This window comes from Astatotilapia calliptera, chromosome 13 (genome assembly GCF_964374335.1).
Source record: "Astatotilapia calliptera chromosome 13, fAstCal68.1, whole genome shotgun sequence".
In the NCBI taxonomy this organism is placed as follows: domain Eukaryota; kingdom Metazoa; phylum Chordata; class Actinopteri; order Cichliformes; family Cichlidae; genus Astatotilapia; species Astatotilapia calliptera.
Window position 1 is genome coordinate 16,414,754 of NC_137434.1, and position 27,745 is coordinate 16,442,498.

At 39.8% G+C, this 27,745-nt stretch overlaps 2 protein-coding genes across 10 annotated transcripts; both read left to right on the top strand.

The window, feature by feature from the left end:
• Positions 1-1,026: 1,026 nt before the first annotated feature.
• Positions 1,027-11,886, top strand: washc2c (WASH complex subunit 2C). 4 transcript variants are annotated; one of them, XM_026189432.2, is made up of 31 exons: positions 1,027-1,186; positions 2,806-2,949; positions 3,085-3,249; positions 3,430-3,498; positions 3,580-3,753; positions 3,878-3,971; positions 4,059-4,117; positions 4,215-4,268; positions 4,382-4,477; positions 4,584-4,668; positions 4,844-4,903; positions 5,022-5,167; positions 5,267-5,357; positions 5,445-5,498; positions 5,584-5,790; positions 5,895-6,040; positions 6,130-6,240; positions 6,758-6,853; positions 6,939-7,040; positions 7,130-7,237; positions 7,323-7,492; positions 7,632-7,752; positions 7,955-8,386; positions 8,479-8,607; positions 8,711-8,812; positions 8,938-9,012; positions 9,210-9,269; positions 9,746-9,973; positions 10,119-10,853; positions 10,948-11,119; positions 11,237-11,886. In XM_026189432.2, exons 2-31 carry the CDS (start codon positions 2,806-2,808, stop codon positions 11,383-11,385), a joined length of 4,434 nt encoding a protein of 1,477 aa, XP_026045217.2. In that variant the 5' UTR covers positions 1,027-1,186; the 3' UTR covers positions 11,386-11,886. The 4 variants fall into 4 exon arrangements, with proteins under 4 accessions (XP_026045217.2, XP_026045218.2, XP_080144402.1 ...); XM_026189433.2 differs by having other exon boundaries at positions 7,994-8,386; XM_080288276.1 differs by lacking the exon at positions 9,210-9,269.
• A 569-nt stretch (positions 11,887-12,455) lies between these two features.
• zfand4 (zinc finger, AN1-type domain 4) lies at positions 12,456-26,192 on the top strand. Of its 6 annotated transcripts, XM_080288281.1 has the most exons (11): positions 12,714-12,786; positions 13,395-13,457; positions 13,970-14,275; positions 15,769-15,844; positions 16,538-16,605; positions 16,735-16,921; positions 17,298-17,439; positions 17,994-19,229; positions 19,485-19,539; positions 24,349-24,466; positions 25,122-26,192. In XM_080288281.1, exons 3-11 carry the CDS (start codon positions 14,092-14,094, stop codon positions 25,255-25,257), a joined length of 2,202 nt encoding a protein of 733 aa, XP_080144407.1. In that variant the 5' UTR covers positions 12,714-12,786; positions 13,395-13,457; positions 13,970-14,091; the 3' UTR covers positions 25,258-26,192. The 6 variants fall into 6 exon arrangements, 3 of the variants coding, with proteins under 3 accessions (XP_026045223.2, XP_080144408.1, XP_080144407.1); XR_013901126.1 differs by lacking the exons at positions 13,395-13,457; positions 25,122-26,192 and adding an exon at positions 20,919-21,063 and having other exon boundaries at positions 12,456-12,786; positions 24,349-24,468; XR_013901124.1 differs by lacking the exons at positions 13,395-13,457; positions 25,122-26,192 and adding an exon at positions 19,723-19,824 and having other exon boundaries at positions 12,456-12,786.
• The last annotated feature ends 1,553 nt before the right edge of the window (positions 26,193-27,745 follow it).

The following is a 27,745-nucleotide window of genomic DNA, read 5'->3' on the forward strand; positions in this document are numbered from 1 at the left end:
TTTGAAAAATGTCAGTTTTAGTAATTGGTTTAGCTGCAAATTACCACAAAAGATAACAGTCTTTTCTGCATGGTGTTTATAGAAAAGATATTCATATTAGTAAACTGTACATGCTTTGTTACTGACCTTTAGAGGGCACTGTCCTCCATCTAGACTCATGGTTCTCAAATAAACACAGGAGAACGGGAGCTCCTTGTAATATTATCTGTCCCGGAAATGCTATAAAAAAAGACTAAGCACCCACATACATGGCAAACAAGAGATGAAGCAACAGAGTGAGACCAAATGAGCCCTTGTTTTTAGTTAGTTTTTTTTTTAATCTGTTATAGCTGATCACAGCTGGTGTCAAGAAGTGCCACGTAACTCACGCAGCCACATTACCAAGCATTTCATGCGTACCTCAATCTTTTCATCAATGGGTCAAGAATATCAGCGGTCTGAGCACTTTTATTTGCTATAGCAAATAAAACTAATAAGAAAAAAGTAAATTATTTGCCTTTGCAACATGATACTCATATGAGGTTGGTAAGATTTTACAAAATAGGCCTTCTTTAGTTGTTTAAGACGAAGAAAAAGTCTGAAACGAACCGATTACTCATAAAATGTGATCTAATCTTGTGCGCCACCCCCCTGTCCATGACATGCACAGTTGGTGTTTGGAAAGGCTTTAGCCATGTTTTTTTGTTTTGTTTGTTTGTTTGTTTGTTTGTTTGGTTGGTTTTTTTTGGGGGGGGGGGTATTTGGTCTTGTTGTAATTTCAATAACAGATAAATGTATTCGGTTTTGCTTTCGTTTTTTGTTAACAGCTGACACGTGAATGAAGAGTTTTGCTTTGCCGTTACTTTATTGTTCTCTCTCGCTCTCGTTTATATATATCGGATTTCTTCTGGCATTCAATAACCTATGTATTTTAAATAAAACGCAACACTAACATGAATGAGATGCAGCGACAACCACACCAGTCACCCAACGCGGAAAGCCAGCCGTTTGGTCTGTTCCACTCCGCCCCACTTTCACTATGTTGCTGGGCAACGACAGTCAGGTGACTGTCTGCAGACAGAATATGGCTGACCTGTCAGAAGACCAATGAGGGAAAGGCCAAATTTTGCATAATCGATCTTATTTTCCTCGTCGTTTCTGACAACACTTGACCGTCTTAGAAAGCATTTATCCAGAGGTCGTCAAGGTAAGCTCGGGAGTGCGTGGTTTTTGTCTGTGTGTGTGTCACTCTCGTTAGCTCGGAACAGCAGCAACCACCGTTGGTGTTGGCTAGCTAAGTTAAGCTAGCTGTTAGCCAAACAGTCTGCGCTTTCTCTACCAAGAAAGAAATTCTAGTTACAAGAAATGACATTTAGGCAACTCTGTGGATTCTTCAAGCTTCCTTCCGGAAACTTGTAACACTATTGCAGAACATGTTGTGTCGAAGGATATTAGTAGAATGATAAAAGTTAAAAGAGGAAGTTATAAGTTAGAATTGCATTCATCGTGTTGCATTTCAGGCGCATATTTAAAGCAGTCAGTATCTGTATGCACACGCACATGCACAGACAGTCCTCCCATGAAAACTTTTAAATCTATATTTGGATAAGGTCTCCAGAAAAGTAATCTGTTCCGATTTACTCAGACGTAATGACCGCTGTAAGTTTTTGGTTTGCTTTGTTGTGGCTTAATTGGCTCAAAGGTCTTGGATTAGAATAGGTACTTGCATCACATTCAAACCACTCGTAGCTAAAGCGAGTAGCGGTGACTATCTCGTTACAATTAAATGTTTTTTCTGGCTAGGCTAGTCTAGCTATGTTAGTACAAATGCTGTATAAGCACCTGCTGCATACAGAGCTATTAAACATGGAGTTGTATTATAAGGACTTGCGACGCTCTGTGATAATTTCATTTCATGCGCATTTTTTTCCAATTACTGTTTAAGTAAAAAAAACAACACACATACGTGCATACAGCAGCACTTGGAATGGATCTCTAGCATCAGCTATGCACTTCTATTACCAGCGAACTGTGGCCAACCAACATTGGGCTCTTCCCGCAGCGGAAAAGTGGTGTTTGTATCCACAATATACAAGCGTCACACCACAGGAGGAAAGTAGCTGACCTCTGGAGAATAGGCACATAACACTGTAGTAGTAGTAGTGACATACCCACAGTTGTTTTCAGTGGAGAGTTTTAAACCTTTGACCAGAGTTCATGCTGGCTGTTTAGCTGTGGGAGGCATCATGTGGGTTTTTTATTTGGCCATGCCGATGTCCTTGACTCTGATCTGGAGTGCCACAGTCCTTCCAAAGACCGCATTGTTTGTGTTAACTGTTGTAATTTCTTTTGATCTCAGAGCAGTGAGATTAATTACTGATATTGTACAGTTTTGCACTCAAAATTTATAGGTTAATTATTAACAGATTTGTCTGTTTGATACAATGTTCCAAGCTTATTGGGTCACCTTAAATGTAGAGAATATGACAAACTGGTCCTCAGTTCCTACTTTATCTCTGTGATATGAATAGTTTTTTCAGTGTCTGAAGACTTGTTGGTAAGGGGAAAGTTGTTTCTGGATGATGCACTTACAAAAACTACAAAAAAAAAACCCTAAAATATTTAAAAGCTATTTTCATCACCAAGCTTTGACATTCAATGCATTTGTTCAAAACAAGCTCAAATAAAAATTGAATCATTGTAGGCAAACCTTCATTTTATTTGAGGTTTTATTTATTTATTTTTTTACCATTGGGGTTTCAGAGGCATTTAAGGGCTCGTATGAATTATTAAATCCATTAACAGAAGCACGTGATCTGGTTGCAGATGAGTGGGTTGCCGGAGGGAATGGCAAATGGCCCAAGCAGGAGTGAACACTTAGAGAAAGATGCTCAGATTTGGGAGAGACCCTGGACTCTTGAAGAGATGCGACAAAACGGCGCCAACTGGTCCTTAGCAGCTGACTCAGGGGTAAGTCAGGAAGATCCTCCCCAGCTCTGAAATGGAGCAAAGAAACAGAAGATGTATGTTCTGTTTGGTGAATTGAAAGTCATCCTGCAAGCTATCCTGTCTTAATAATGTCTAACAATTTCCTTTTCTTTACAGCTCTTCCTCTTTCTTCAAGATTTCTCACAGAGAATGCTGTCAAAGACACACGAGATTGAAAAGCAACTGGACAGTCTGATCCGTGACACCAAGACCACAGACAGCTGCTTGCACTCTGTCTTTAATGACTTTTTGATGCTGTCCAACACACAGTTTATAGAAAATGTAATGCATAGCTTTTAAACATTTACACTGCAATTCCTTCTTTATAGCTTAGCTGTGTCTGTACATTATGATAACTCACACAACTTATTGATGCACTATTGGAGCCATGAGTGATCCAAGGTCTCTTTTGGTGAAGTTTACACGATGTAATCTGTCTTTTAACTTTATGTCCTGTTTCAGAGAGTGTATGATGAAGAAGTAGAAGAGACTGTACCCAAGGCTGAGGCTTCAGAAAAGAAGCCTCAGCAGGTACGTTAAGAAATTCAGCACCTGTTACTCGTATTTCTTGAACTATTCCCATAACTGTGATTATGTGTGGTTTTCCTTAAGGAGAAGTCTCGAGAGCAGAAAGAAGCAGAATTGATACCTAAGATGCAGGAAGCTGTGAATTATGGTCTGAAAGTGTTGGAGTCGGCCTTTGAGCATCTGGACATTAAAGCAGGAAACTCTGACTCGGAGGATGAGGAGGTGTCAGACAGAGCAGATGCAATCCTAGAGCCCAAGGTGTGCTTTCATCTTTGAAGCATTAAAGGGGATTATTGTAATAACTATAGAAAACCTATTAATAATGTTTCTTTACATTAATTTAATTTATTTTCTGTTTACTTCCTGTTTCCTGAACCTTTAGGATCTTTATGTGGACAGACCACTGCCGTATCTGATTGGTTCCCAGGCCTTCATGGAACAGGATGATGTTGGACTTGGTGACCTATCAAGTGATGGTAAAGTACTCATTATTACTGACGATAGCTTATGTAGGCACTCGCATAAAGTAACGTATATTTCTAACAGTGTTTCTGTCATTTCAGAAATGTCAGTTGACAGTGACAGGGACAGTGTGATTGAAAGTGAAGATGACAAAGAAGAAGTAATATCATTTTCACATTTTTTCACATATATATATTTCTTTTTTCTTTTTTTTTTTTAAATCCTTACATTTATTCGTGTTTCTAATACTTTAACAGCATTCAGACGATGATTTTAATCAGGAGGAGGAAGTTCACAATAGTATTAAGAAGGTAACCTGTTTCCCTATTTGTCCAACACATTAACAACTACAATACATGCTAAAATAAAATATAACTAACATTTTTGGTATTTTTTGGGGGGGTTTTCTCCTACGCTTGCCTAGAAGTCCTCCATGGTGAGTTATGAAGATGATGAAGAGGACGATGAAGATTCTGACATCTTTGGGGAATCAGACAAGGAGGATGACGAAGACACACAAGTATGCTACGCCCATATAAAGGACTAACAACAGTGTTATGGAAATGTCTGATTCCTTTTTTCTTCTCTGCTTTCTAATCTGCTCTGTTTGTTTTTGTCACGTTCAGAATACAGGTCCATCGTCATTTGCTGATGAGCTAGCTGCCCGAATCAAAGGTGAACCGTTCAACAAACCCGAGGGAGATCGTGCATGTGAGTCCTGTTATTACGAAACTTTTTAAATATTCATCTTTTCCGCTCATTGTATTCCATTTGATTGAAAATGAGTGCATCCAAGTTTACTTTTAAGATTTCCCAGAAAGCATTACAGCTCATCACTGCATGCTCAGATATTTTGTTTTTTTTCTACCGTGTTATACATTTGAAGCATTGGCATCTAAGAAGAAAAGTAAAAGCAGAAAAGAGCCAAAGCCTGCAAAGCCACAGGGTAGGATACTCATTCATTCATCAGTACATGATGATTTTTGCATTAGTGCTTTTCCCATCACTTATTTCCAAAGCAGGGATTCCATTATTCTCAGTTTTGTTAATTGACATTGTAACAGCTGCTGAGGAAGACAGTGATGACATGTTCAAGCCACCAAAGATGGAGGATGATGATGATGAAGAGGATGATGAGTTTTCACCATTTGGGGGGAAAAGTGGCCTCTTCAGTGGAGGGAAAGGCTTATTCGATGATGATGATGACGAGGTGATAAAGTTATTTTGTCGGTTGCTCTGTTTCACCTGATTTCCACATTGTAGAGACTGTTTGAACTGTGTTGTCTTGTATTGTTGTATCATCATGCAGGGTGATCTTTTCTCTGAGGCACCAAAACCTGCTGTGTCTCAAGAGAAGAAAGCTGTGAATGAAAGTGTGAAAAGCACAGAAGAAAGTGCAGGTGAGAGAACAATATACATAAAATATTTACAGATGTTTTAAAAAGTGGACCTATAACTTAACGCATATCTTTTCATTAACACCCAAGAACCTACCAAATCTATAAAGAAGATTCCAGTCGGTGCTGTATCAATATTCCCAGGTAGGAATTAGTTTTATGATGGCTAAATAACCTTGTGAGTGTGTGTCATCATCCTTAAATAAAGTCAGTCACTTTCTGCCAACAGAAAGCAGCCTCTTCAGTTCAGGGAACAACTCCGAGTCAGAGGAAAGCAAACAGAATGGGACTCCAGCTCCTAAGACCACTGCCCCTTCCAAACAGGTTCCAGTAGGAGCTGTCAGAGGAGGGGGTGGGCTGTTTGATGATGAGGAAGACGACGACGACGACGACGACGACTTCTTCAGTGGTAAAAGCCTGAAAAAAGCTGACTCAGGTAAGAAATGAAAATGGGAACCTAAGCGCTACAGTGAAAGTTGAAATAAGTTCCACACTCTGAACTGACTATGTAGTGATTGTACTTCCTTTTTTACTTTTCAGAAAAATCCAAACCCAAGAAAGCTGTTGACCTTTTCAGTAATGATGATGATGATGATGGGGACATATTCAGTGACAAGTTCAGTGCAGCACCTCCACCTCAAAACAAGGAGGTAGTAGCAGATAAGGAAAATCCACCTGAGAAAAAGGTATAATCGCACACATTTATCGCTGCTGCGAAACATGATGACTAAGTGTATAAGATGAGTTTCATACATTCATTAATTTTTATGTTTAGATGCCTGCAGGGGCCATCTCCATGTTTGGTCCTGGGACTAAAAGCTTGCTCAGTGAGGGCCTAAAGAAACGGCAGCCATCTACCAGTGAGGAGTCTGAGAAAGCAGAGGAGGTCTGAATGGAACATTGTCTAACAATATTCTCCTGACAAAATCAAATTTACTGTGTTTTCACTTGCAAAATGGCAGGACTTTGGGCAAAAAGCTCTCAATTTGGCTTCATTAACTTGAATGCGAAGGCCATCTAGCATTTTAAAAATTTTTTGCAGTGTTTCATAATACGCCATCAACTATTTGGAGACTTGGCTGTATATTGAATTTTACCTTATTCCATGAAGGTCTGGGTGTGCAATTTGTTTTGTGGTTGTTCCTGCCTGTGGAATAAGTCATTTGTCAGGCACAGATCATATTAAATGTGCAAACAAGGGCAGAAACTCCAGTGCTTTCTGAAAATAGGCCAAATTCAATTTAGTCTGGAAAACACTGCTGGCTTTTTCTCCTGTTGACAGAGTTCACTTCTCTTTACTGTTTATCACTGTTTTTCTCATAAGATTAAAAACCTTATTCTGCCGCTTTAAAGTCAGAAAGGTATTTGTATTCGGTTTCACATCATCATGTTATGGATTTCAGAATGGTCTGCCTCCAGATGTTGGAAGTGCTGCTGTCAAGCAGCCTCAGAAACCCCAGACCAGAGGCCTGTTCTCTGATGATGATGAAGATACACAAGTAAGGCTCTCAGACATCAGTGGGTAAAATTAAAAACAGCACTGGTACATTTTATTACACTATAAATGTGTTTTGCCTTCCACAGGTATTTTCAACCAACATTAAGAGTCAGTCTAAGCCTGAAACTACAGGCCAGAGCAAACCCGCCATGGCTCCTTTGTCTTTATTTGATGATGAGGATGAAGAGGTGAAAATATTTCTTCACAAACTTAAATGAAGTTAGTCTTATTTTGGTGAGACTGCATCACTATAATCTGATGAATCTTCTGCTTGCAGGATCTGTTTGCCTCTGTAGCTAAATCTAAACCAAAACCACCTCAAGCTAAAGCCTCCACACCACAGCCCACTAAGCCTGTGTCCAGTTCACTCTTCAGTGATGATGAGGTATGAATATATACAAAAAAACCAAACATTCCAATTCTTCCTGCCAGCACTTTATTAAATGATGGATTATTTTCTCAAATGACAGGACCAATGGCTAAGTTCAAAAAGTAGTGCAACAAAACCAGAGACCAAGACCGGAGGTATGAAATCCAGTGCAAGTGCCCCATCCAGTCTCCCCAGTGCCAAACCAGCTCAGAAGAGCACCCTCTTTAATGACGATGAGGATGATTTGTTTGCTCCAACAAAAGAATCAAGGTATTTACAGACTTTCTCTTCCTCCATGCAGAATATTTCTACTCATTGTAGAATGACTTTGATCTTAGTCTTTTGCAACTTTTGCAACGCTCTTTGACAGGATTTCTTAAATATCCTCTTGTTTTGCCACTCTTTATAGTAAGACAAAGCCGCAGAGGGTTGCTCTCTTGTTTGAAGATGAGGGTGATGATGATGAAGATAAAGGTTCCCTCTTTGGCATCAAACATGCTGCTAACACAAACGCAGCAACCCCAGCGAAAGTGAGTGCACTCATGATTCGTTTTGGGTTTTTTTTTGTATTTAACATTTGCTTTGATGCTTCGCTCCAGTGATCTTTAAAGGGGTCTTTCATTTGAAAAAGCATCAGCAAACAGTAGTGATATTTAAACTGAGATTCTGTGTAATATATTACACCCTTTTGTTGTATTCAGACCAAATTCTATAAATAACTCTTTTCTTTAGAGACCTGATGTGACCTCTCAGTCGTCCTCGGTCTTACAGAAGTCTGAGGAGGTTGCAGTTTCTGTGACAGCATCAAAGGACAAGCCATCAGTGCAGGAGAAACCTGCAACAAAGAACACTGAGCCAGTAACACCACCATCATCGTCAGAGAGCAGCGAAAGTAAAAAGAAGCCTGCTGGAGCTGTGAGTCTTTTTGGAGGCATTAATGTTCTCCCGAACAAGCCAACTAAGAGCCCGTTGGACGAAGACGATCAAGATGACATCTTCCTGTCTAAAGACAGCCCACCAACAAATGTCAAAAAGGAGGAAAAGAAGGAAGAGAAAGTGAAAACAAAGACCGTTAGTCTGTTTGATGATGAGGAGGAAGATGAACGGGATTGGAATAATCCAATATTTACGCCCAGTAAACCCACAACAAAAAACACTGTAAAGGTTTGTCTGCTTCAGAAGAATTGATTGAATTGCATGATTTTATTTCTCTTGTAGTAACTGTTAAAAAAGTCTGTCTGGATATTATTTTATAGTCTATAGAGGAGCGACCGCAGGCAACGAGCACCGGGGTGTTCCAGGATGAAGAGCTGCTGTTCAGTCACACACAGCAGAAGGACAACGACCCAGATGTTGACCTATTTGCCACTTCACCAAAAACTACAGTCAGTATATTTGATATGATTTTTACGTCTATCTTGTCCCTGTAGATAACATATTTCACTTAGCTACATAGTGTCTCTAAAAGCAGATATGTTCTTTTACTAGAGTTCCAAGCCTAGCTCAGTGAAGCCAGCAGCACAGAGTCTGTTTGCAGATGATATTGAAGATGACCTCTTCAGCTCCATCAAGCCAAAAGCTCCTCCTCCGGTACCAGTATGATTATTTTTAGCATTTAGATTTTGGGCTTCTGTTGTGGTAGGAAAAAATATCAGTTGTGTTAATGTCAAGTAAACTCAAAACCCAGAAATCCAATCCCTCCTTTTCATTCTTAGAAAGTAGCAGAGAAGCCCAGTAAGCCTGTTGACAAAGCACCACTCGCAAGTCCAGACCCTGTATCAGAGACTGAGGTTAGACTGAATTGCCCATATCATGCTTTCTTCCTTCTAAGTTTTTACTTTTTATGTATTTTTTTTAAATGGTTTTCAGTATGTTGTGATAGACGCACTTATTTCATAGTTTCCCTTATTGAAATACAGTGCTCTTTCTAGCTGAACACTTTTGGATTAAATTCTGACCTGTAATTACCTGTAATTTGACCACACAGAAACCCGCACCGAGCCCTGTAAAACCAAAAGATTCCTCATCGAAGATTGGGAAGCTTCAAGTAATATTTTTGTTTTCATTGAATCAAACGTCCTCATTCCTGACATTTCACTCTTGATTCCTTCTGAGGAAAGCTTGTTCCCACTTACATGTCTTTCTTTTTAAGGTTTCCTTCTGTCTGGGCTTTTAAAAAAAAAAATTTAAAAAAAAATTCCACCTTCAGATCTTCAAAATGAAGCATATTGTCTGCTTTGATTTGTATGTATTAAACAGGGAACAAAGTTTGCACCTGCTACTTTGCAGTTTCACTTGTTGGCACTTACCCATCTTGTTCTTCCTTCACTTCCATCAACAGTTCTGGTTTCTCATTTCTCTCTGAATGATCTGCTGTTTGGAACTATGATGAGAAACTTCATGAATAGATAATAGCCAGAAATGTCTATTTATTTATTTTTTGAGTCACATAATTAGTCTGTTTTAAAAAGGTTAGTATCATATTTATATTTTTCACTTTGACCCTATTTTGTTTGCATTCAGGCCAGTCTGATGATCAACCCTGCTGCGTTGCTCCCTGGTGCAGTACCCACTATGCCAGGAGATGCAAGTTTATTCCCTGGCATGGCACCCAGTTCCTCCTCTGGTGTATCCAGCTCAAGCTTGAGCCCAAGCCCTGCCACAACTCCTGCAAGAGCTGGACCAGACAGAGAGGGAGGCGTCAGCTTTGACACCCCGGTCCAGGTCACAACATTGCAGAGCGCACACAAGGTGTGGTTTTTTTTTTTTGTTTTTTTTGTTTGTTTGTTTTTTTTGTTTTTGTTTTTTTGATTGATTTGATTGAGGCTTATTATTGTCTTTCTTATTTTTCGGATTTCTGGGTTGACATTGTTAGTGTGAATCTTCTGTCATGCAGAGTCGCACCAAAGGTTCCGCACTTCGGAGACCCCAGTCCAGAGCAGCGAGGCAGCAAGCGGCCCAAAAATCTGTGGAGGATACAGAAGAGACCCTAGGTAGAAATGTTCTTGGGCCAAACCCCACCGTGTCTGGTTTAGTCTCACCTACATCGGACAAGTCTGACCATTTGCACGTCGATCCAACACTACCAAGCTTAACTGCACATACAGCCCTGCCTTCCTCTACACCTTCTCAACCTTTACCCATTTCCACAACTGCTCAACCTTTACCCTCCCAAGCTTCCCCTAGACCATCCGAACTAAAACTACCAGTGTCCTCGAAGGCTGAAAAGAAAGACTCTGTAAAGGACAGTAACAAGCTGCTGCTGTCTCCTGATGAGGATGACCTTTTTGGCTCTGACAGTGTGTTTGGGGGAACCTCAATCTCTAACAAATCCTCCACCAGGCAAACTTCTAAGGCGGTGCCCCCTCAGGCCAATAGCGGGACGGGACTGAAGAAGGATAAAGATAAAACCACACTCCCATCCATTTTTGATGGCAACACTGATGACCTTTTTCAGAAGGTTAAGCCAAGACCAACTACTAAAAAAGCCAAGGCAGCATCCTTTTTGGGAGAAGATGATGATGATGACGATGATGACATCTTTGGGCTGAGCAACAGCTCCACTCCCTCATCTACAAGCAGTAAAGAAATCAAGAACAGCAGTAGTTTTTCAAAGCAGGACCTCTTTCAGGTACCTTTCTTCTTATTTTATTTTTATGTAAATGAGATTGTCTGTGTCGTACTCCTAATGAGGTTTATTTCCTCAAACATTTGTCTGTTCTCAGGACGAAGTAGCCGCTGTGCCTAAAGTTAACAAGAAGCACAAAGAGAAGACCATCGATGCCAGCTTGTTTGATGATAACATAGACATCTTTGCTGACCTGACGGACACTTTAAAAACAAAAGAGAAGTCCAAGGCAAAGGGAGATACCAAATCGATATTTGATGACGACATGGGTAAGCAACAATAAAATGCACGTGGTTATTTTTAATGGAAATGTTCAATTTCGCCTTTTCTCTTGTCTGCCTGGCTTGTTTGACTAAATATTATGTATGCCTCTCTGTTCTTTAAAGATGACATTTTCTCAACAAGCACAATAAAGCCAGTGGCAAAGGCTCCTCCTAAAACAAAGAAAACAACACCATCCAAGGAGAACAGCAGTACCGCAACGGATTCAAGCAACATTTTTGATGATCCACTTAATGCTCTGGGCGGGAATTGAACTGTCGTTTCCACGTAGCCAGATTTGTACAATTTGTGCATTCATTCTTTTGTCATTTGGATCATTGAAAGATATCAGATTTGCTGTTAATAGAGTATTTATTCATATAAATTCATATAAATAATGTGGCTTATTTTTGGCAATCAAAGTCAAATGAAAATAATTCCAGCTTTTTCAAAATCATCCTGTTGTCATTGTTATTTTATACTGTTAGTCTTTCCTATACATAATAGCACTTTATAAGCATACCATATGCTTAGCCTCGAAGTCTCCAGAACTTAAACGGCAACTGTTTTGTTTGCATCCATGGGCTTTGCCATGTGAGATTTCATCTCTTTAGGTTTGTGCCATATCATGTTTATGAGAAATCATTGTGTTTACTTACTATCTTAGGCATTTTTGACAATGTTTTTATTAAGGAAATTCACCCATTTCTTAACTTTGGTTGTGATTAAAAAGAAAATTCATTTTTAATAACTAAAAAGAAACATATTTTAAGGATCCTTATTGTCTGTGATTATTTCAGAGTCTGTGAATTTCATGTATGTTGTCTGTCTTTAGGTATAGGCAGTTGTGATTTTACGTTACGATTAAGATTCTGTGATTTTATTTACTTTATTTTTATTTATTTATTTGTATTCTTTGGTTGAAGTCACCAAAATTAAAGGTAAAGGGGGGATTTTAATTTAGTTACATTTCTTGATTAAATTGAAAAAATTAAGCTTTAACTCGTGATACCAAATTCTGTGCTTGACATAGCAGCCTTTTCTGTAGTATAAGAAGTGCTTGGTGACATAGAAATATACAAATTGGTATACGTTTAGATAAACGCATACATAAGATGAATGATTTTAAATGCACTTATTTATTTAGAAACTTGAAAAACAATACTAGTGATCTAAATAAATATTTTTAAAGGTTTTAAGTCAGGTCTGATGGATAAACCGACTGCTCTACATAAACTGTATGCTTTGTTTAAGGGCTTCATGCTGTGTAAAGTGAAAGAATTTGGTGTTGTTCGCAACGATTCGTTGTCCCGCCCACCTCGTCGTTCGTCAATTGGTCCCTTTGTGTGTCAGTCAAGGGAAGTCGGAAAGGTGTTGTTCTCCGTCTTTGACAGGTATGTCGCCAACCGAGGGCCTCGGCGACAGATACGGGTCGACGGTTTGTTCCATGTGTCGTTTTCATGGTCTAACACGATGAGGTGCTGCTTAATTTTGAATGTAACGGTGGCCTCGACGATGGACGGACAGAACTGAAGCCCGTGAAAGTAGCCTAGCAGTCTGCTAGCCAGCGGTTGAGAAAGCCATTGTTTGAGTTGTTGGCTAACATGGCAACGAAAGCTACCGTTAGCAGCGTCGGCTAGACGGGCTTCCCATCGTGTTATTGCAGCAGATACTGGTAAGTGGGTTTGATCAGTACTGCGAACGTCATTCATGTTTACGCCGTATTGGGGGAAAAAGCTGCGGGGCGTTAAAACGGCCCGTATGACCTTTGCTTGTTAATGTTAGCTTCTGGAATTGTACTAAAACCATCAATCTCCGTTGTCAGGCAGCTAGCTAACCGAGTTCATGTCTTCCTACATGGCCCGTGGCTGCTTCTGTGGGTTTGTGGTCTTTTGTATACAGTTGGATATGGCCGAAGGCGATGTGTAGATATCTTTGTCTTTAAAACTGCACCCTAACAGGTTCCTTTAGCGAATGGGTTGTTTTTAGAAACTCCCTAATGTCTGAAAGAGTACACCAGAGGCCTCGTTTACCGAAATTTCTTAGACAAGACTATTCATATTCAGTTTTTATGCCATATATTTGGGCTCCACTGGTTACCAGTAGATAGACGCTTGTAGGGTCTGAAGTGAAGATGACGTGTTGCGTTCAAATAGCAATCTGGTTATAGTACGTTTTGAATCAGTTCAATCGAAACGAAAATGACAAATATACATATATTGCTGGTCTTTGTCCCTTCTCCCCCCTTTGTCTGTCTCTCTTAATAAAACTCATCTCACACAGGTTCTATCCTGGATGATGCTCTTTGAGTCATGTGACCGAAGAGCTGTGCTGTCAAAGGCTGTGGTCAGTCACAGGACACCTCATACCAATAATAGGCTTATGTAACACATCTGATCTTCTTGAATTTTGGCCAGGCCCTTTTAATGATGTCCTCAATATTTTATGAGAAGGTTCCATGTGTCTCCTGATACTAATAAAATCCTTTATCTTAAAATAGTTGCTAAATAATTACAAACACAACAATGCAGTTTTGCTTTTTAGGACAGTTTTTCATTACACGTGCAGTAATGACTGATGTACATTTGTATACTACCAGTTGTCCATCGTTAGATATACGTCCCAATCATTAAAGCAAGAAAAAAAAATGGTACAACATGCACGTGTAGACAAAAATGACCTTGATGCTTGACTGTGAATGCTCAACCCAATAGTAAGTGCCAGTGCTTCTACTTCTAAGTTGGTGTTGATTAAATGAAGGTTTTTCCACACTTTTGTTGTACATATACAATGGCAATAAAAGGCTATGCTATTCTATTTTACATTGTGATGTTAACTTATTGTTTCTTTCCTCACAGATGTGGTCATCTTGCATGATGTGCGACAGTTGTGAGGCCACTGAGCAATCTCTCTCTCCCTCATCTGGGGGCAGCCCCACCATTTCACCACCTTCCTAAAGTCATTCTCCCACTCTGCCAAGATGACCGACAGGAAGGAGCCTCCCTTCTTCAATGACGATAGCGTGGGAGCATTTCAATATAAGCTCCCTTTCTATGACACTATGGAGCTCTTCATAGAGACACTGACAGGGACCTGTTTTGAGCTGCGCGTGTTGCCCTTTGAGGCTGTCATTTCAGTCAAAGCGAAGATCCAGAGATTGGAAGGTACGGAGCTCACTAATGTTTAGTTTGTATGTTGCGGTAGTTTGCACTTCAGGGTAGGTTTGTTATCTTACAACACATATTATTGTACTGTTTGGAAAAAAAAATGGATGCACAGATTATTGTAAAACCTTTGACATACATTTTGCCATCGTATTAGTCAGGTTTTTCTGAGGTGTTCTGCATTGCTCTGTAGAGACAGAGTTACACAATTCTGGATACTATAATTTTCTAGTTATTTGTATTGTTGACTTAAATTACAGATTATTATCGAGTGTAATGAAGCTTAAAAATAAGTGGGGGGGAAAAGAATCAAACTCACGTTTACACTGCGTTTGTGCAATATTTATTATTGTATGACCTGATTAATCTTGATTGGGGTTGTATGGTTTAATTTGAAATCTGAATTATCCCCATTGGATGAAATTGGGGGGGGGGAATTTGGAACGATCTGTCCTCATTTAAATCCCATGCCTCATGATCCAGCATTGGGTACTGGTTAAACTTACGGTCGCTCTGACCCAGAGCATTGCTATTGTTCCAGTTGTTTGTACAAAATGAGAGCAAAAGCGATGAGCTTGCTGAGTCACATCGCCAAACTAATCTACAGTTTGTAGATACACTTTCCTATGACATTAAAAACTATGCGAAAAGGTCAGTGTGTTTGCTGAATTTTCCTTATATTATCATTACCACAACAAATCTGCTGGCTTGTCTCAAGAGAAATGGCAGAGGCACCAAAAATGGACAGAAAATCTGTTCTGTGTTAGAAAGAATTTGGCCACATTAGGAAATAATTGTTTGTTTCCATTTATACAAATACATAGAAATCTTTTTTTTAAACTCCCCCCAAAAATTTAAGGTTGCTTAGTAAAGCATCAAGCTGACCTTGAGTATCTGCATTCCTCCCCGCTATTCTTCATTTGTGGTCAGAAAGCCCTCTGCGTGTGATGAGGTCTGTCAGCCAGGCCTGCGTGTTTGTGAGCATATGAGCATATCACTCTGCAATGAAGAGACCACTGCTTGCTCACTAACGCTGGCTCACCTCCAGCACCGGGGCAGTGAGTTCACTGATTGTGGGCACAAAGAGCTTCCTGAGAGCTTCCTACTCATACACTACTTCTTATTCCAATCATTACCTCTAGAGAGCCTTTGTATTCAGTAGCCTGTCAGTCTTTTACTGGAGTTTTGTTATTTTGGTCCCACTTGGAATAATGTTTCAATTTAGACACGTATCCAATAGTTTTAGATACAGCATTAGCTGACATTCTAGCTCATAAATAGTTTATTTTTATTTGCCTCCATGTTTAAGTCGTCATTGCTTCTGTGATTGCTTAGTTTTGTCTTTAGGGGGCAGACATTAATCATCTTTAGTCATGTGCAATTGCTTGTAATTGGAGCATGTCTGTCAGGTAATTGAACTTTGTCTATCAAATATGAACAGGTCCTTGTCAACTTTGGTTGTTTTCTCTCCTGCCTTCTCTCTGACTGTAAAGGTATCCCTGTTGCCCAGCAACACCTTATCTGGAACAATTTGGAGCTGGACGATGAACATTGCCTACATGACTACGGGTAAAACTGTTCTTCCTGACCCTTTGTGTCCTTCAGAGCACTGCTGTTAAGGCAAAATCACAAATACAGGGGAGCTTGTTAGAGCAGTTACAGACAGGAAGCATTTAAAAATTTTCTGTGAAAATTTAGTGTCATTTGGAGGTGCACATTAAAAGCCTTCCTGCTGTGGTGGTGACTCACTTATAATTCACTTCAGCATGCTGTAGATGAGCCAGATATGTGGCATTGGGTGAGACAAACAGCATATTTGGAGAATTTGCCCTATCCACTCTTGTCAGTTTATGAGATGCAGAACTCATCCTTCAGTGCTCTGCTGGCTGCAGATGGTGGTATTGTTATGAATGTTTGTCACTTAATTTTCCACATGAACAGTCTCTGGTGAGATCTCGTTCGGCTCCCCTATCACACTCTGCAGCATGCTTTTTAAGTTTGTGAAGCAGAGGGGTAGAGTAGGCGATGAAACATCTGCCCATATGCGCCAAATGTTCCAGTGGGATTCCCGTTCCTGTACTTAAGTTCATCTGGAAAACATCCTGTCCCTTGAAGTGCTGTTTACTTTAAATCAGGGCCTCTGCTTCAGAAGTAAATCATTTTACCCTCCAAGTACATGCATTATTTCCTTTTCTTTCATAATATTTGCACTGATATTACTGGTATGGCGTTTATGTATTATCATTTGATTTGTGTTTGCAGCATTGCAGAGGGCTGCACTTTGAAACTGGTCTTAGCTATGAGAGGAGGCCCAATTAACACCAGGAGAGGTAAGAAGACTGACAAACTGTAGTCAGTGTTTTTATGCTTTTGGTTTTAATCTGCTTCCTTGTTTTTTATTAAATTACATAAAGTGTCTTGTTTTTTTGCAGTTTAAACCCCCTCTCTTCTTTTGTCAGTAACCATGGAGGATCCAGTTAAAGAAGTGGCTGACCTGATGGACAGCACAAAGGAGGAAGGCTGGGAGAAAAACCTGGCTAACAAACAGGTCACGTTTGTGGTCTATCGTGAGGGGGACCAACTAAATGTCTTCCGTGTGGTCGACAGGGGAGATGGTACCCTGACCCCCGTATCTGAATCTCTGAGGTTGTCATAGTTTGTTTTATTTTTGATTTTATATGATCTTTCCACATACTGTAAATATGCACACAATTTGGATTGTGATTAGAAATTTGTACTCTTCATGGTCACATGATCATGCATGATAATAACCACAACAGAAATGTTTCCGTTTCTTTTTAAAGTACAATTCAATGTGTCAATGTGTGAAGTATAATTATACAGACTTTGTAGGATATTTAGTTTTAGCTGTAGATCGTTACAGCTGAATTTATGGTCTTATTTTTCCTTGTTTTTGTGTCAATTAAATGTTGTGACACTGAATTGCTAATGTATTTTTGTTTTTGTTGTCGTTGTTTTTTTGTTTTGTTTTTTATTTCTCTTCCCTCGTTGTGTTTTCCAGTGGTGGCTCTGTGTTCAATGTGTATGCCGAAGAAGATGGAGAGAGTTCTACAGCTGCACAGCAGAGCCTTGAGAACTCCATCACTATGACCAAAATGAAGCTGCTCAAAGCCAAGATGGAGGACATGAACCTCAACAAGAAGGTAGGAACCTTTGAGATCAAAGAAAATCAATGACATTTTGTCATTTGTCTGACATATTTTATCAGGCTGAGGCATGATACCGTGTATGCGGAAGTGAATATATAAACCTTGGATCCATTATGTGTGTTTGCCTTGTGCGTAGAGAGCTTTCTGTATTACGATGTAATGCTCTTTCAGTCTTTGCTGCTTAATATTTTGTGTTGTAATGTTTTGATCTTTTTTTTAATCAGGAAAGGAATAAAATCAAATTACATCTAATAGTCTAGTCACTTTTGATTAGTTCTGATTATTTTAAAGAGTGATAATGATATTTTTGCATGGAGCCAATATGAAGCACCAAACACTAATTTCCCTTCGTTAGTAAGAGGGTAGAGCTGTGTTAGATTCAGCTGTGCTGGCTCTACATTTTCTTTAGCACTCATCAAATTTACGCAATAATCTTAAATCTAGTCAGTAGTATGATGGGTTTTTTCCAACATGGGTAAATATACACTTAAGATAATCATCTGATATAACTCCGTCTATTAATTTCTGTCCATGTCTCTGTCCTGTAGAAGTCTGCAAAGGTAAAACCACGGGCCCCTGTCAGCCCTCATCCCTGTGGCAGCTCTTTCGGACCTTCCAACACTCGACACCATCATCGCCTCTTGCGCTCACTTCCTCAGATCAACCAGCCTTGGCAGTCAAATGCCCCTCTACCTCCAATTGTAGACCATGAATCCGTAGACCCCTCTCTGGCCTCTCCTGCTGCGACCTCTGCCCATCTGCCCATCCCTAGACGACCCCCTCCCTCTTTCTCCTCCCCGTCTTGTTATATGCTTCAGGAGGAGGAGCCATGGGAGACATGCCCACCTTTTGCCAAGATCCGCCCACCTCCTAAAGTGTCCCGGTTGGACATTGGCAGCACTAGGTTGATGAGGGACTGTGTATACCCTCAGCTCCCTCCATTGTGTACCAGGGGGCCACCTGATGCCACATTTGACCCAGTTGAACCTGTAGGGGAATCATTTGGGCTGGGTGTATTGGACGAAACTGTTGGGCTTGTAGCACCAACTCAACCTGGATCTCCATTTGGTGACTTGTCAGATCCTCTGAGTCTGGATGTGTCCACCCAGCCAGAGGAAGGTTGTCAGACCCGCGAGGTTGAGGCTCAGCACCAACTGCCACATTCCCCCTCCCCCGTTAGTCCCTGGACACGTGGGACAAATGAAACTCTCACCAGCAGAGCTAATGGGACACAGCTTAGCGCATCCTTTCATATCAGCCCTCCCTCACCATTACCTGCCTCCACCTCACTGTCACCTTCAGCTAGACTGTTGTCTCAGCCTTTTGAGTCCACACTTTCCTGTTTACAGCCTAATCTTCAAGCACAATCCTCAGCAAAACAAGGCAGCACATCTCCTCACCCTTCAACCACCTTGTCAACTCATCCACCACGCATTCGTGGTGTTAAAGTAGAGTCACCTGGCAAAAGGCTAGAGCTCATCTCTAAGAGGGAAGCAAGAAACATCACTAAGGTGGCAAACCAAGCGTATAAGGAGCCAGTGGGGTCTCTCAATAGCTCGGAGCTCTTGGCTTCTCTTTCCACAAGGGCTCTAGACATCAGCGGCGGCAGCAGCAGGGACCGTATTGGAGAGAGTCTGGGACTTGCACTGGCTTTGTCTCCTGCAACTGCCTCAGGACAGGGCAACCGTGGCTCCAGGCTGCCATCCATCCCTGCTGACAGACTTCTGCGGGATGATCACATAAGGCAAATGTCACCATTACCCCCAGCATCAGCTTCTTACATGGTGAGCACAGATAAGTGTCAGCATTAGCTGCTAAGATTGAATTTGTGAAATTGAGTTACCCTAAAAAGTTTTTTTTTTTTTTTTTTTTTTTTTTAGTATTTGTGTGGTCAGCCAGTCTCATTGAAGTCATTCAAAACAATTTTTAGAAAATCACTTTTTTCTTTCTTTCTTTCTTTTTTTTTTTTAAGTTGAAGGCTGCAGTTGTTTTAGTTTTGCACCCTGTAAAAACATTTAATATTTCTGCTCTTTTCTCAGACCACCAGCACTCTTGCATCAGCTGGAGGAGTCATGAATTCATTTGGGACTATAGGTAAGGGACACGCAAACGACATTAGCGTTTATAAAGTACTAGCTTAAGAAATTTTTGCATTGTTGTGGTTTGAATGGACATCTGAGTTGTGAATTTTGAAGCAAAGTGCAACATCATTTGCTATGCTCTGGTGGTATAGATTGTAAATGAACAGTTGTGAGTTAACATGTTGTCCTTTTATAGGCGCAGTCACATACAGACAGTGTAGCTGAGTAGAAGACCTTAGTGTGTACTTTGTCAGTGCTACAAGAATTTTAATTCTCCAAGCAAAATGCTGACTTATTTGTAAGTTGCTACTTTGGTCTGTTAAAAAATATGAATTAATACATGCTGACCAATACACTGAATAACAAGGACATGATTATCACAGGTGGGGGATTGAACCAATGAATAATTGAAGCATAAAAAAGACACCTAATGAGGAACCAGTATTGTGCCTACTTACAGCTGACAATTTCGCAAAAAGGCAACTTTAATTTGTATCTTTGGACACTTTATTACTAGCAGCATAGGCATAGTTTGGGCCTAAATGGTGGGGATCTTGTCATAATTAATGGAATTATGAACACAGAGTACTGTCAGATTCTGATTCACCACGCAGTACCATCTGGAAAGCAGAGCTTTGAATGTACTTCAAGAAGCCTGGAGTCCTGATGACTATGTAAATAAATTACAAGAAAGCTTTCTTAAGAGAGTTCAGGCTGTGTTAGAACTGGACAATCTGTTTTTGCCTGACATACTATATGTCTGCTGTGTCTCTTTTCCATTTTCCTAGCTAAAGAAATGAGGGGCAGCTCAAGACTTTTGTATAGTACTGCGCACAAAATTGTGTGTGTGTGTTTCTACCAGGGATAGGGTAGGGTTTTTGTATCTTTTTGGGGTTTGACCCTTCCATGTTGATGTCTTCAATCAGGATCTGAAAAAGTAGGGATAGTTTGTGTATATTATCACCTAAAGTGTTGCCTCAAAGTTATCAAGTGCCTCCTTCATGGTTTCTTTAAAAGCAAATTTATCTTCCACTTCAGTGTAAAAAGAGGAGTCCTGTACCATCTACCTCAGTACTAATGGAGGATATTCTCACATTATAAACAGTATAGTACTTTGCATTCAGCTCAGGGGTTCTCTTGTTTTCTCACCAAAGTTCTTTACATCATTCAGGGATTTTTAAGAAAAAACCTAAACTCACTTTGAGATTTTTTTTTCCCCCTATGGCAAAAAGTTCAGTCAGTTGTTTATGCTTAAACTGAGAAATCAAATTTATTTATTTATTTATTTATTAAATTTTGGGTTTGTTTCGAAAAAAGATGTAATTATTGAAAAGCTTTTTGATTTTATGGTGTTAATTTAGTTTTTTTGTTGTTGTTTTTTTGTCATTTTAGCTTTGACAGGACATAGCAGAGAGTAGGCAGGAAAGCAGAGACAGAGTGGACTGAATGACAGGCTGGAATTGGTTTAAGCAATACTCAAGCTCAAGCCCCTGCGGCAAAGTCTCTAGATTTTGTTATATGCAGTTGGTCAGTCAAGGTAACTATAGAGGTGCACTTTAGGTTGTGTGTGTCCTGAACTGCTTTTCAGAGTCTTCCTTAGAACAAGGCTGGTAAAGTTATGGCAACACTTTCTCTTATGATGCTATTATTTCCCAGTAATAAATTAAGTTTTTAATGTGTTACTCCTTAGCTAAATGAGTGCATGAGGCTTTTACTATCTGTCCCTCCCTACACAATTCACAAGAATCACTCTGCTTCCTTTAATATTGGTCAGAATTTAATCAAACTTGAACACAAAGATCAGCTAATGGGACAGTTTTCCTTGAGCACCCGAGTTATGCTCAAGGTCACATTTGTTGTTCCTGCAATTTTAATTGTCATTAATTTCTATACTTCACATACTACGGTAACCTATAAATTGGATCATGATCTACTAATGATTGTGAGCTAGATAAGCTACTGAACATCACTGATCTGGTTGTAGAGCCTCAACTGTCCAATTATAAATAATTATATAGAAAATACATAGGGCCTGTGTATTAAAACTCATTTCCACTTGCATGCGCTTCTGATTTATGAAGGTATCAGATAAACCAACTTCCACAAACCTCTTACGGTGCTCCATTAAATCACTGGAACCTTTATACTGACACCAGTGACTGATCTATGGCAGAACATCAGAAATGCTAGGCTCCCTCTGCTGTGTACACACAAATTTACATATCAGCTCCCCTGAATTAAGTGAGCACTATAAAGATTAGAAAAATGAATTGGGAACACACTTAATTAAATGTAAACAATATGAAGTTCGGCTTACTACAAAAACCCAATGTGGATAATGCGAGTGACACTGGCTGTTAGGGCTGCACGATTAATCGTTAGAAAATCGCGATCTCGTTTCATACTTATGTGCGATCTCGTTTCCAAATGACAACGATTTAAAAAATAAATAAATAAATAAATAAAAAATGATCCGGGACGTACTCTGCATGAAAACAAGCGCTCACTCTTCCTGCTGAACAAATGTCAAGGGCGGAGCCTTATACCACGTGATACAGAAGCTGTGCCGTGTGATGCTAAAATTAGCAGGGAAAAAACAACGGAGAGCACGTCAGGGATGACGAGAAAGTGACAGGAGAAAATCCGTTCCGGTCTCCACCCAAACATCAATAACGGGAACCTTATACAGCGCTTCCCTATACACGTCGAACTCCCGCAGGCACAAAGAAATTACGGAGGCTATCACTTATCACCTGACCAAAGATATGGCTCCCATCAACACTGTGCAAAACGAGGGATTTAGGAAAATGATCAACACCCTAGACAAACGCTACACAGTGCCGTCCCGCAACTATTTTTCTATTGTTGCACTACCTGCTCTATACACGCAGCGTCGAGCAACGGTGGAGACGGAATTTCAAGCAGTACAACATTTTGCGGCAACAACAAAACGTGAGACATTTGTTGTTTTATACCTTTATTTATTGTTTTTATGTTCAGTCTCAACTGTTACGAAGTTGATGTGCAGTTAATAAGTGCAATAAATATTTACACTGGAAAAGAAAATCGTGAGAGAATCGTGATCTCAATTCTAAGCCAAAAAATCGTGATTCTCATTTTATGCAAAATCGTGCAGCCCTACTGGCTGTAGCTGAACACTGTCTGGTAGCAGACACATGATGGCATACAAAAGAAAGCGTACAAAACAAATAAAAATCCAATCCCATACCCCAACCTGCAAGCTTGCTGTACTTTGATCACAGAGCCGTCAGTTTTATCTGTATGTTCCCACATCCCCTTTGGCTCACAGAGCTGAATGCTTCCACAGACAGGATTATCACGGGTACACGCTGACAAAATAGTGTTTCCTGACTAAAGAAATGAATCATGTATTTTATGCTGGGTTTCTTCATAGAAAGATATTTGATGCAAAAACGCAGACTGTTTGCTTTTTTTGTTTGTTTGTTTTTATTGCCCAAAACTATAATTACAACAACACATCTGGTTTCCCTCATTAACAGTTTTTACAATGCAAACTTTATTAAAACCAACCTTAAAATAACTGTGAAGACTTGCTTAGAAACTCTTGTTAAAATAACACCATTGTGATTTTTGTTTTTACCGGTTGACATTGCTGAAATAATACACGATATGAAAATAACTCAGAGAAAAGCCCGATGGCTGAGCTTTCTGGGACTGAAAAACATATTGCGTTTTTGGTCACCCTCCAGTTCGTGATGTCACAACAGGTGTTTTGCCTTTTGACAGCTGGTGAAAACAGCTGCTTGATGTGCCTGATGCAGTTTAGTGAGAAGTACAACATTCCCCAGAGCATTAAATGATAAGAAGTGCTCTTTTCCTTTTTTTTGTGACTCCTGTTTTGATCTAGCATTTTTATTCCTCTGTGACTGCTGTGATGGATCTAACCTGAGCAAATTTGAGGTATAGGGAAGGTTAAAAGGGTCTAAATTACAGGGAAGTGATTTCTCAAAAAGTGAAAAATGTGCCTAAGCTATTCAGTTGCGCTTTGTGCACACATTTTAAAACAAAAAAGCTGGGAAACATACCATCATGATGTGCCCTGTTGTTTGATTTTTGTGATACCTGTACATTAAATTGAAATACATATTGGAATAATCTTTGTATGCACTTGTTTCTTAGTACAGGGGTATATTATATTCCCTTTTAAAAGATAGTGATTTGTAAGCATCAAAGAGAACCTCAGTTTCTTAGTGCTGTTGCTGGATGATGGGAGATATGAGCATGAAACATCTAAGACCCAGATTGACAGCAAGGAGGATTAGAAATTTCTTCTGCAAACAATAATTAACCACAAGCGCAGATGAGCTGTCACCTAAGAAAATACAAGTCGTGGAGAAAGGGATGATTATTGATAAGATTTCGGAACACTACCGGTTTTGAGGCTTCAGCTGGATGGAAGATGTGAACGGCTTTTAGGGTTAATGATCTGTCTGTGTTAGGCTGATGTGTTCAATGTAAGAAGACTGACTGTTGCTTTTTATTGTTGATGGTTTTTTTTGCTAAACATACATGATTACAGGTGCATAACGGCTCTGTAGTTTAGTGGTTAATGCATTTGCTTGGCAAGCAAAAGGTTGGTAGTTTGATTCTAGCGGGAGACACAAATTCTCTTTTGGGAGTTGCCAAATCAAACGTGGAGTTACCCACTGTGACGAGCAAACAGCCAAATGTAGCTTTATGAATATGGGTCCATACGCTTTTGGCTTGCACTGTTTTGTCTGATCAGCCGTTCGTCTTTGGCAACTGTCTTATAAATAAATAGTCTTTCCTCTTCTCTCAGGCACTCCAACATACCACCTACCTCCAGTCAAGGCTCCCACAGGCACTAAGAAGAAGAGCTCAAAGCACTGCTTCCTCTGTGGCAAGAAGACTGGCCTGGCCACCAGCTATGAGTGCAGGTACAAGTACCAGCCGCATTTCCAGCTGCGCTCACTCACACAGTTGCTGTCTGCCTCTAAATCACATCTCACCCCCGGTTTTGTCAGTCTCGTCCTTGAAGCGAGCCTTTTTGTACAAAGCGGTCTTTTCGTTGTTCGTCGTTTTGTCCTACTGCCATATCCCCAATGATAACACATCTCTGTGCGCTGCTTGTTCTGTCACAAGTTATTAGCTTTATCAAAGTTTCTCCTCACCACATTAATATGGATTACTTGTCCCTCTCGGGCCTTGTCCATGGCGTACACACTGAATCTGATGCAACACTGTGTAATCTCTTAACATTTAACACTTGAAGTGGTTATGTTCCCAACTACTGCTTTAGTCAAACTGTAAGCCTTTGTGATTAAACGAGTAATGTAATTTACTCTGTTAGTGCTAATAAATTAATCAAATTGGAGGGCAGAAGAGGTGTAACCACCAGGTGTAACCAGAAGAGGTGTTTAGTAAGGAAAGAAAATCTAGACTTTGCATTTACACATTTATGCCGCAAACAGCCTGCTGAAGGGGGATTTTGTTATTTGTTTTTTAATTTACTGACTATCAAGTCTCAAGAGGAATGTACTATAAAAATATATATTTTGCATACAAACTTGAATGTTTATTTAAATCTTACAGGTGCGGTCAGAACTTCTGTGCAGTTCACCGCTACGCAGAGACACATGACTGCACTTATGATTACAAGGGTGCCGGACGGCGCTTTCTGCAAGAGACCAACCCCCTTATCAATGCTCCCAAGCTGCCTAAGATCTAAACTTGCAACCTTGTCTCAGACGTGCGGATGAGGAGTGAAGAAGTTTAAAACTTGCAGGATGGAAGCGATTCTGCAAATGAATTTGTAAAGGAAAGAATGAACTTTTACACCACTGTGTGCTCTTTTTAATCAGCCAAGTTTGCTAAAATTTAAATAAAATATTCTGTAAAGCCAAGTGTGAACAAACCAGTGGACTGAAACGGCACAGAATTATCACCTCTTGATAATGTGAAAGTGTATACCCCCCTTTTTTATCTGTTGCCTTTTTTTTTTTCATTGCATTAAAAAAAATCTGTGCATGTACGTAGGTAGTTTTTGCTAAATATATCTGCTGCATGTTCAGACATACCTATTTTAGGCTTTTGTTGGGTTTTTTTGTTGTTTGTTTTTAATCGGGGCGACTTCATTTGACAAGTCTTTGAGAGATGCACTTTAGAACTATGATATTTATATATTTGACTTTCCTTGTGAGGGAAAGGTGGCGTACGTTTCTGTGTTTGTCTTATTGTTAGTTGTCCTCTTCAATATTACTTTTTTTGTATTCTGCACATTTAAATATCTTTCTTACATGGGCACATACATACCGGCATCACTAATGAAATCTTCCTAAAAAGAGAACCGTACACCCACCTAATGATAAAATACGTAATATTTATTAATGATTTATTTAAATTACAGGTTGGTTTTTAAAAATAGGGTTAAGTATGCAGTGTGTGTAGGTGTGGATGTCAGTAATCTGTTTGCCTATTGAGTAAACTGTATTAGGAGTGGGTGTTGGTTATGGTATTTGTGTCTACAGTGAGGTGGTTGCCATTTAAAAAAAAAAAAAAAAAAATCTTTTGTAAGTCTTTTTTTATTGCTCAGCTGTTTCAAAAACTTTAAATGCTCGTAAAGTATCTACAGGGGTTTGATCTAATAAAGTTTCTTTCCAGAAAGTTTCTTTCTGTGCGTCATTTTTGTTTGGTTGAAATCCAACAGCTGGTCTAAAATTATCATTCTGATAGAAGACTTTGTTTTCTTGAGGGAAATGCTTATTTCACCCTCTTACCGGCGCTCCTCTTGTCATTTCCACGCAGTGTCTTCAAGCTTCACTGTTTCAGTTCCTCAAGATTTGCAGATTGAATATTTGACCTTTCTCTCCCAGTAATAGTCCTCATCACGGTGCTGTGAAGTATGAGGGGAAATGGTTTCTGTTTCTTGTCATTAAATAACCCCTCCTGCCGAGTCAGACCCTCAGCTAGCTCCTTAGTGACAAGTTGAACATTTTTAAACCTCAGTAAAAGTATAAGCTTGCCTTCATGAGCTAAGTTACCGGTTCATGGCAAGCTTGAACCTTGGTGGTTCCTGAATATCTATAAATCATTAAAAGCCCAGAATTAGCATGACATCCATGCCCATGATGAGTATATGTAAACTTTGAAAGACAAACACGTTGCTACACAGTTTTTATTTTCATCACATGCTTGAAGCTTTCTGATCTGGTTGAGACATTAAAGCAAATTCCTTAAAAGCCTGATCACATATTTAAATGTCCACCCATTATCAATGCTCAGAGAGAAAGCTGTAATTTTACACGTACACATCTGAAACACAGGTTAATCCTGTGAAGTGGGGCTAGTTCAGCAGTCAGTAAATATGAGAACACTCTTATGTTGCTCAGAACAGAAATATGTTGTCTTTGTTTCCTTGTGATTCACTCTGATGAAAAGTAGGGGGGCTCTATTTATTATTCACTTTACTCCCACTTTGGGTGCTGTTCCTGTGAAGCAAACAAACCCTGTCCTGAATCACGTCTCGCTGTTTTCATCCCCACTTTCCTCCTTCGTGTTGCCTGGCTTTGATCTGCTATAATTGGGCTGTGCAGCATATACTGCTTATTCTCTCTTGGCAGATAAATGCACCTAAACCTGGAGATGGGCAGGTACTTTAAAAAAGTAAAAAGGATGAAGTTTATAACCTAATAATGCATCAGGCTGATTTCATTTCAGACTCATCAGTGCAGCAACAGGAGGCAGTAGATTGGTGAAAGTGGTGAAACTAATACATGAAAATGTAGTTTTTAGAACATTAAACAGAAATTTGCAAGCTACTGGCTGAGTAGTCAGGTGGATTCAAGTGGTGGTGATGGTTGCCGTAGGCTAAAGTCTGGCTACTGCGTGTGCCGTCTCATCAATGTCTTTCATCGCTTCTCCAATTCTCTGATTTATGACCAAATATGTGCAAAGCTCATCACAGTCTTATGAACCTACAAGTACAGTGTGTGTGTGTGTGTGTGTGTGTGTGTGTGTGTGTGTGTGTGTGTGTGTGTGTGTGTGTGTGTGTGTGTGTACACATAATAGCATCAGCGTGTCAATTGCAAACATGTTGTGGTTTTTTCCTTTTCATTATTTTGGTATACACAAAGTTTTATCAGTTGATGACTATATATAAACCCTACTCTGTAAAATTGCTGGTAGTGTCCTGACCTGAAATAGTGGTTGACGTTCAT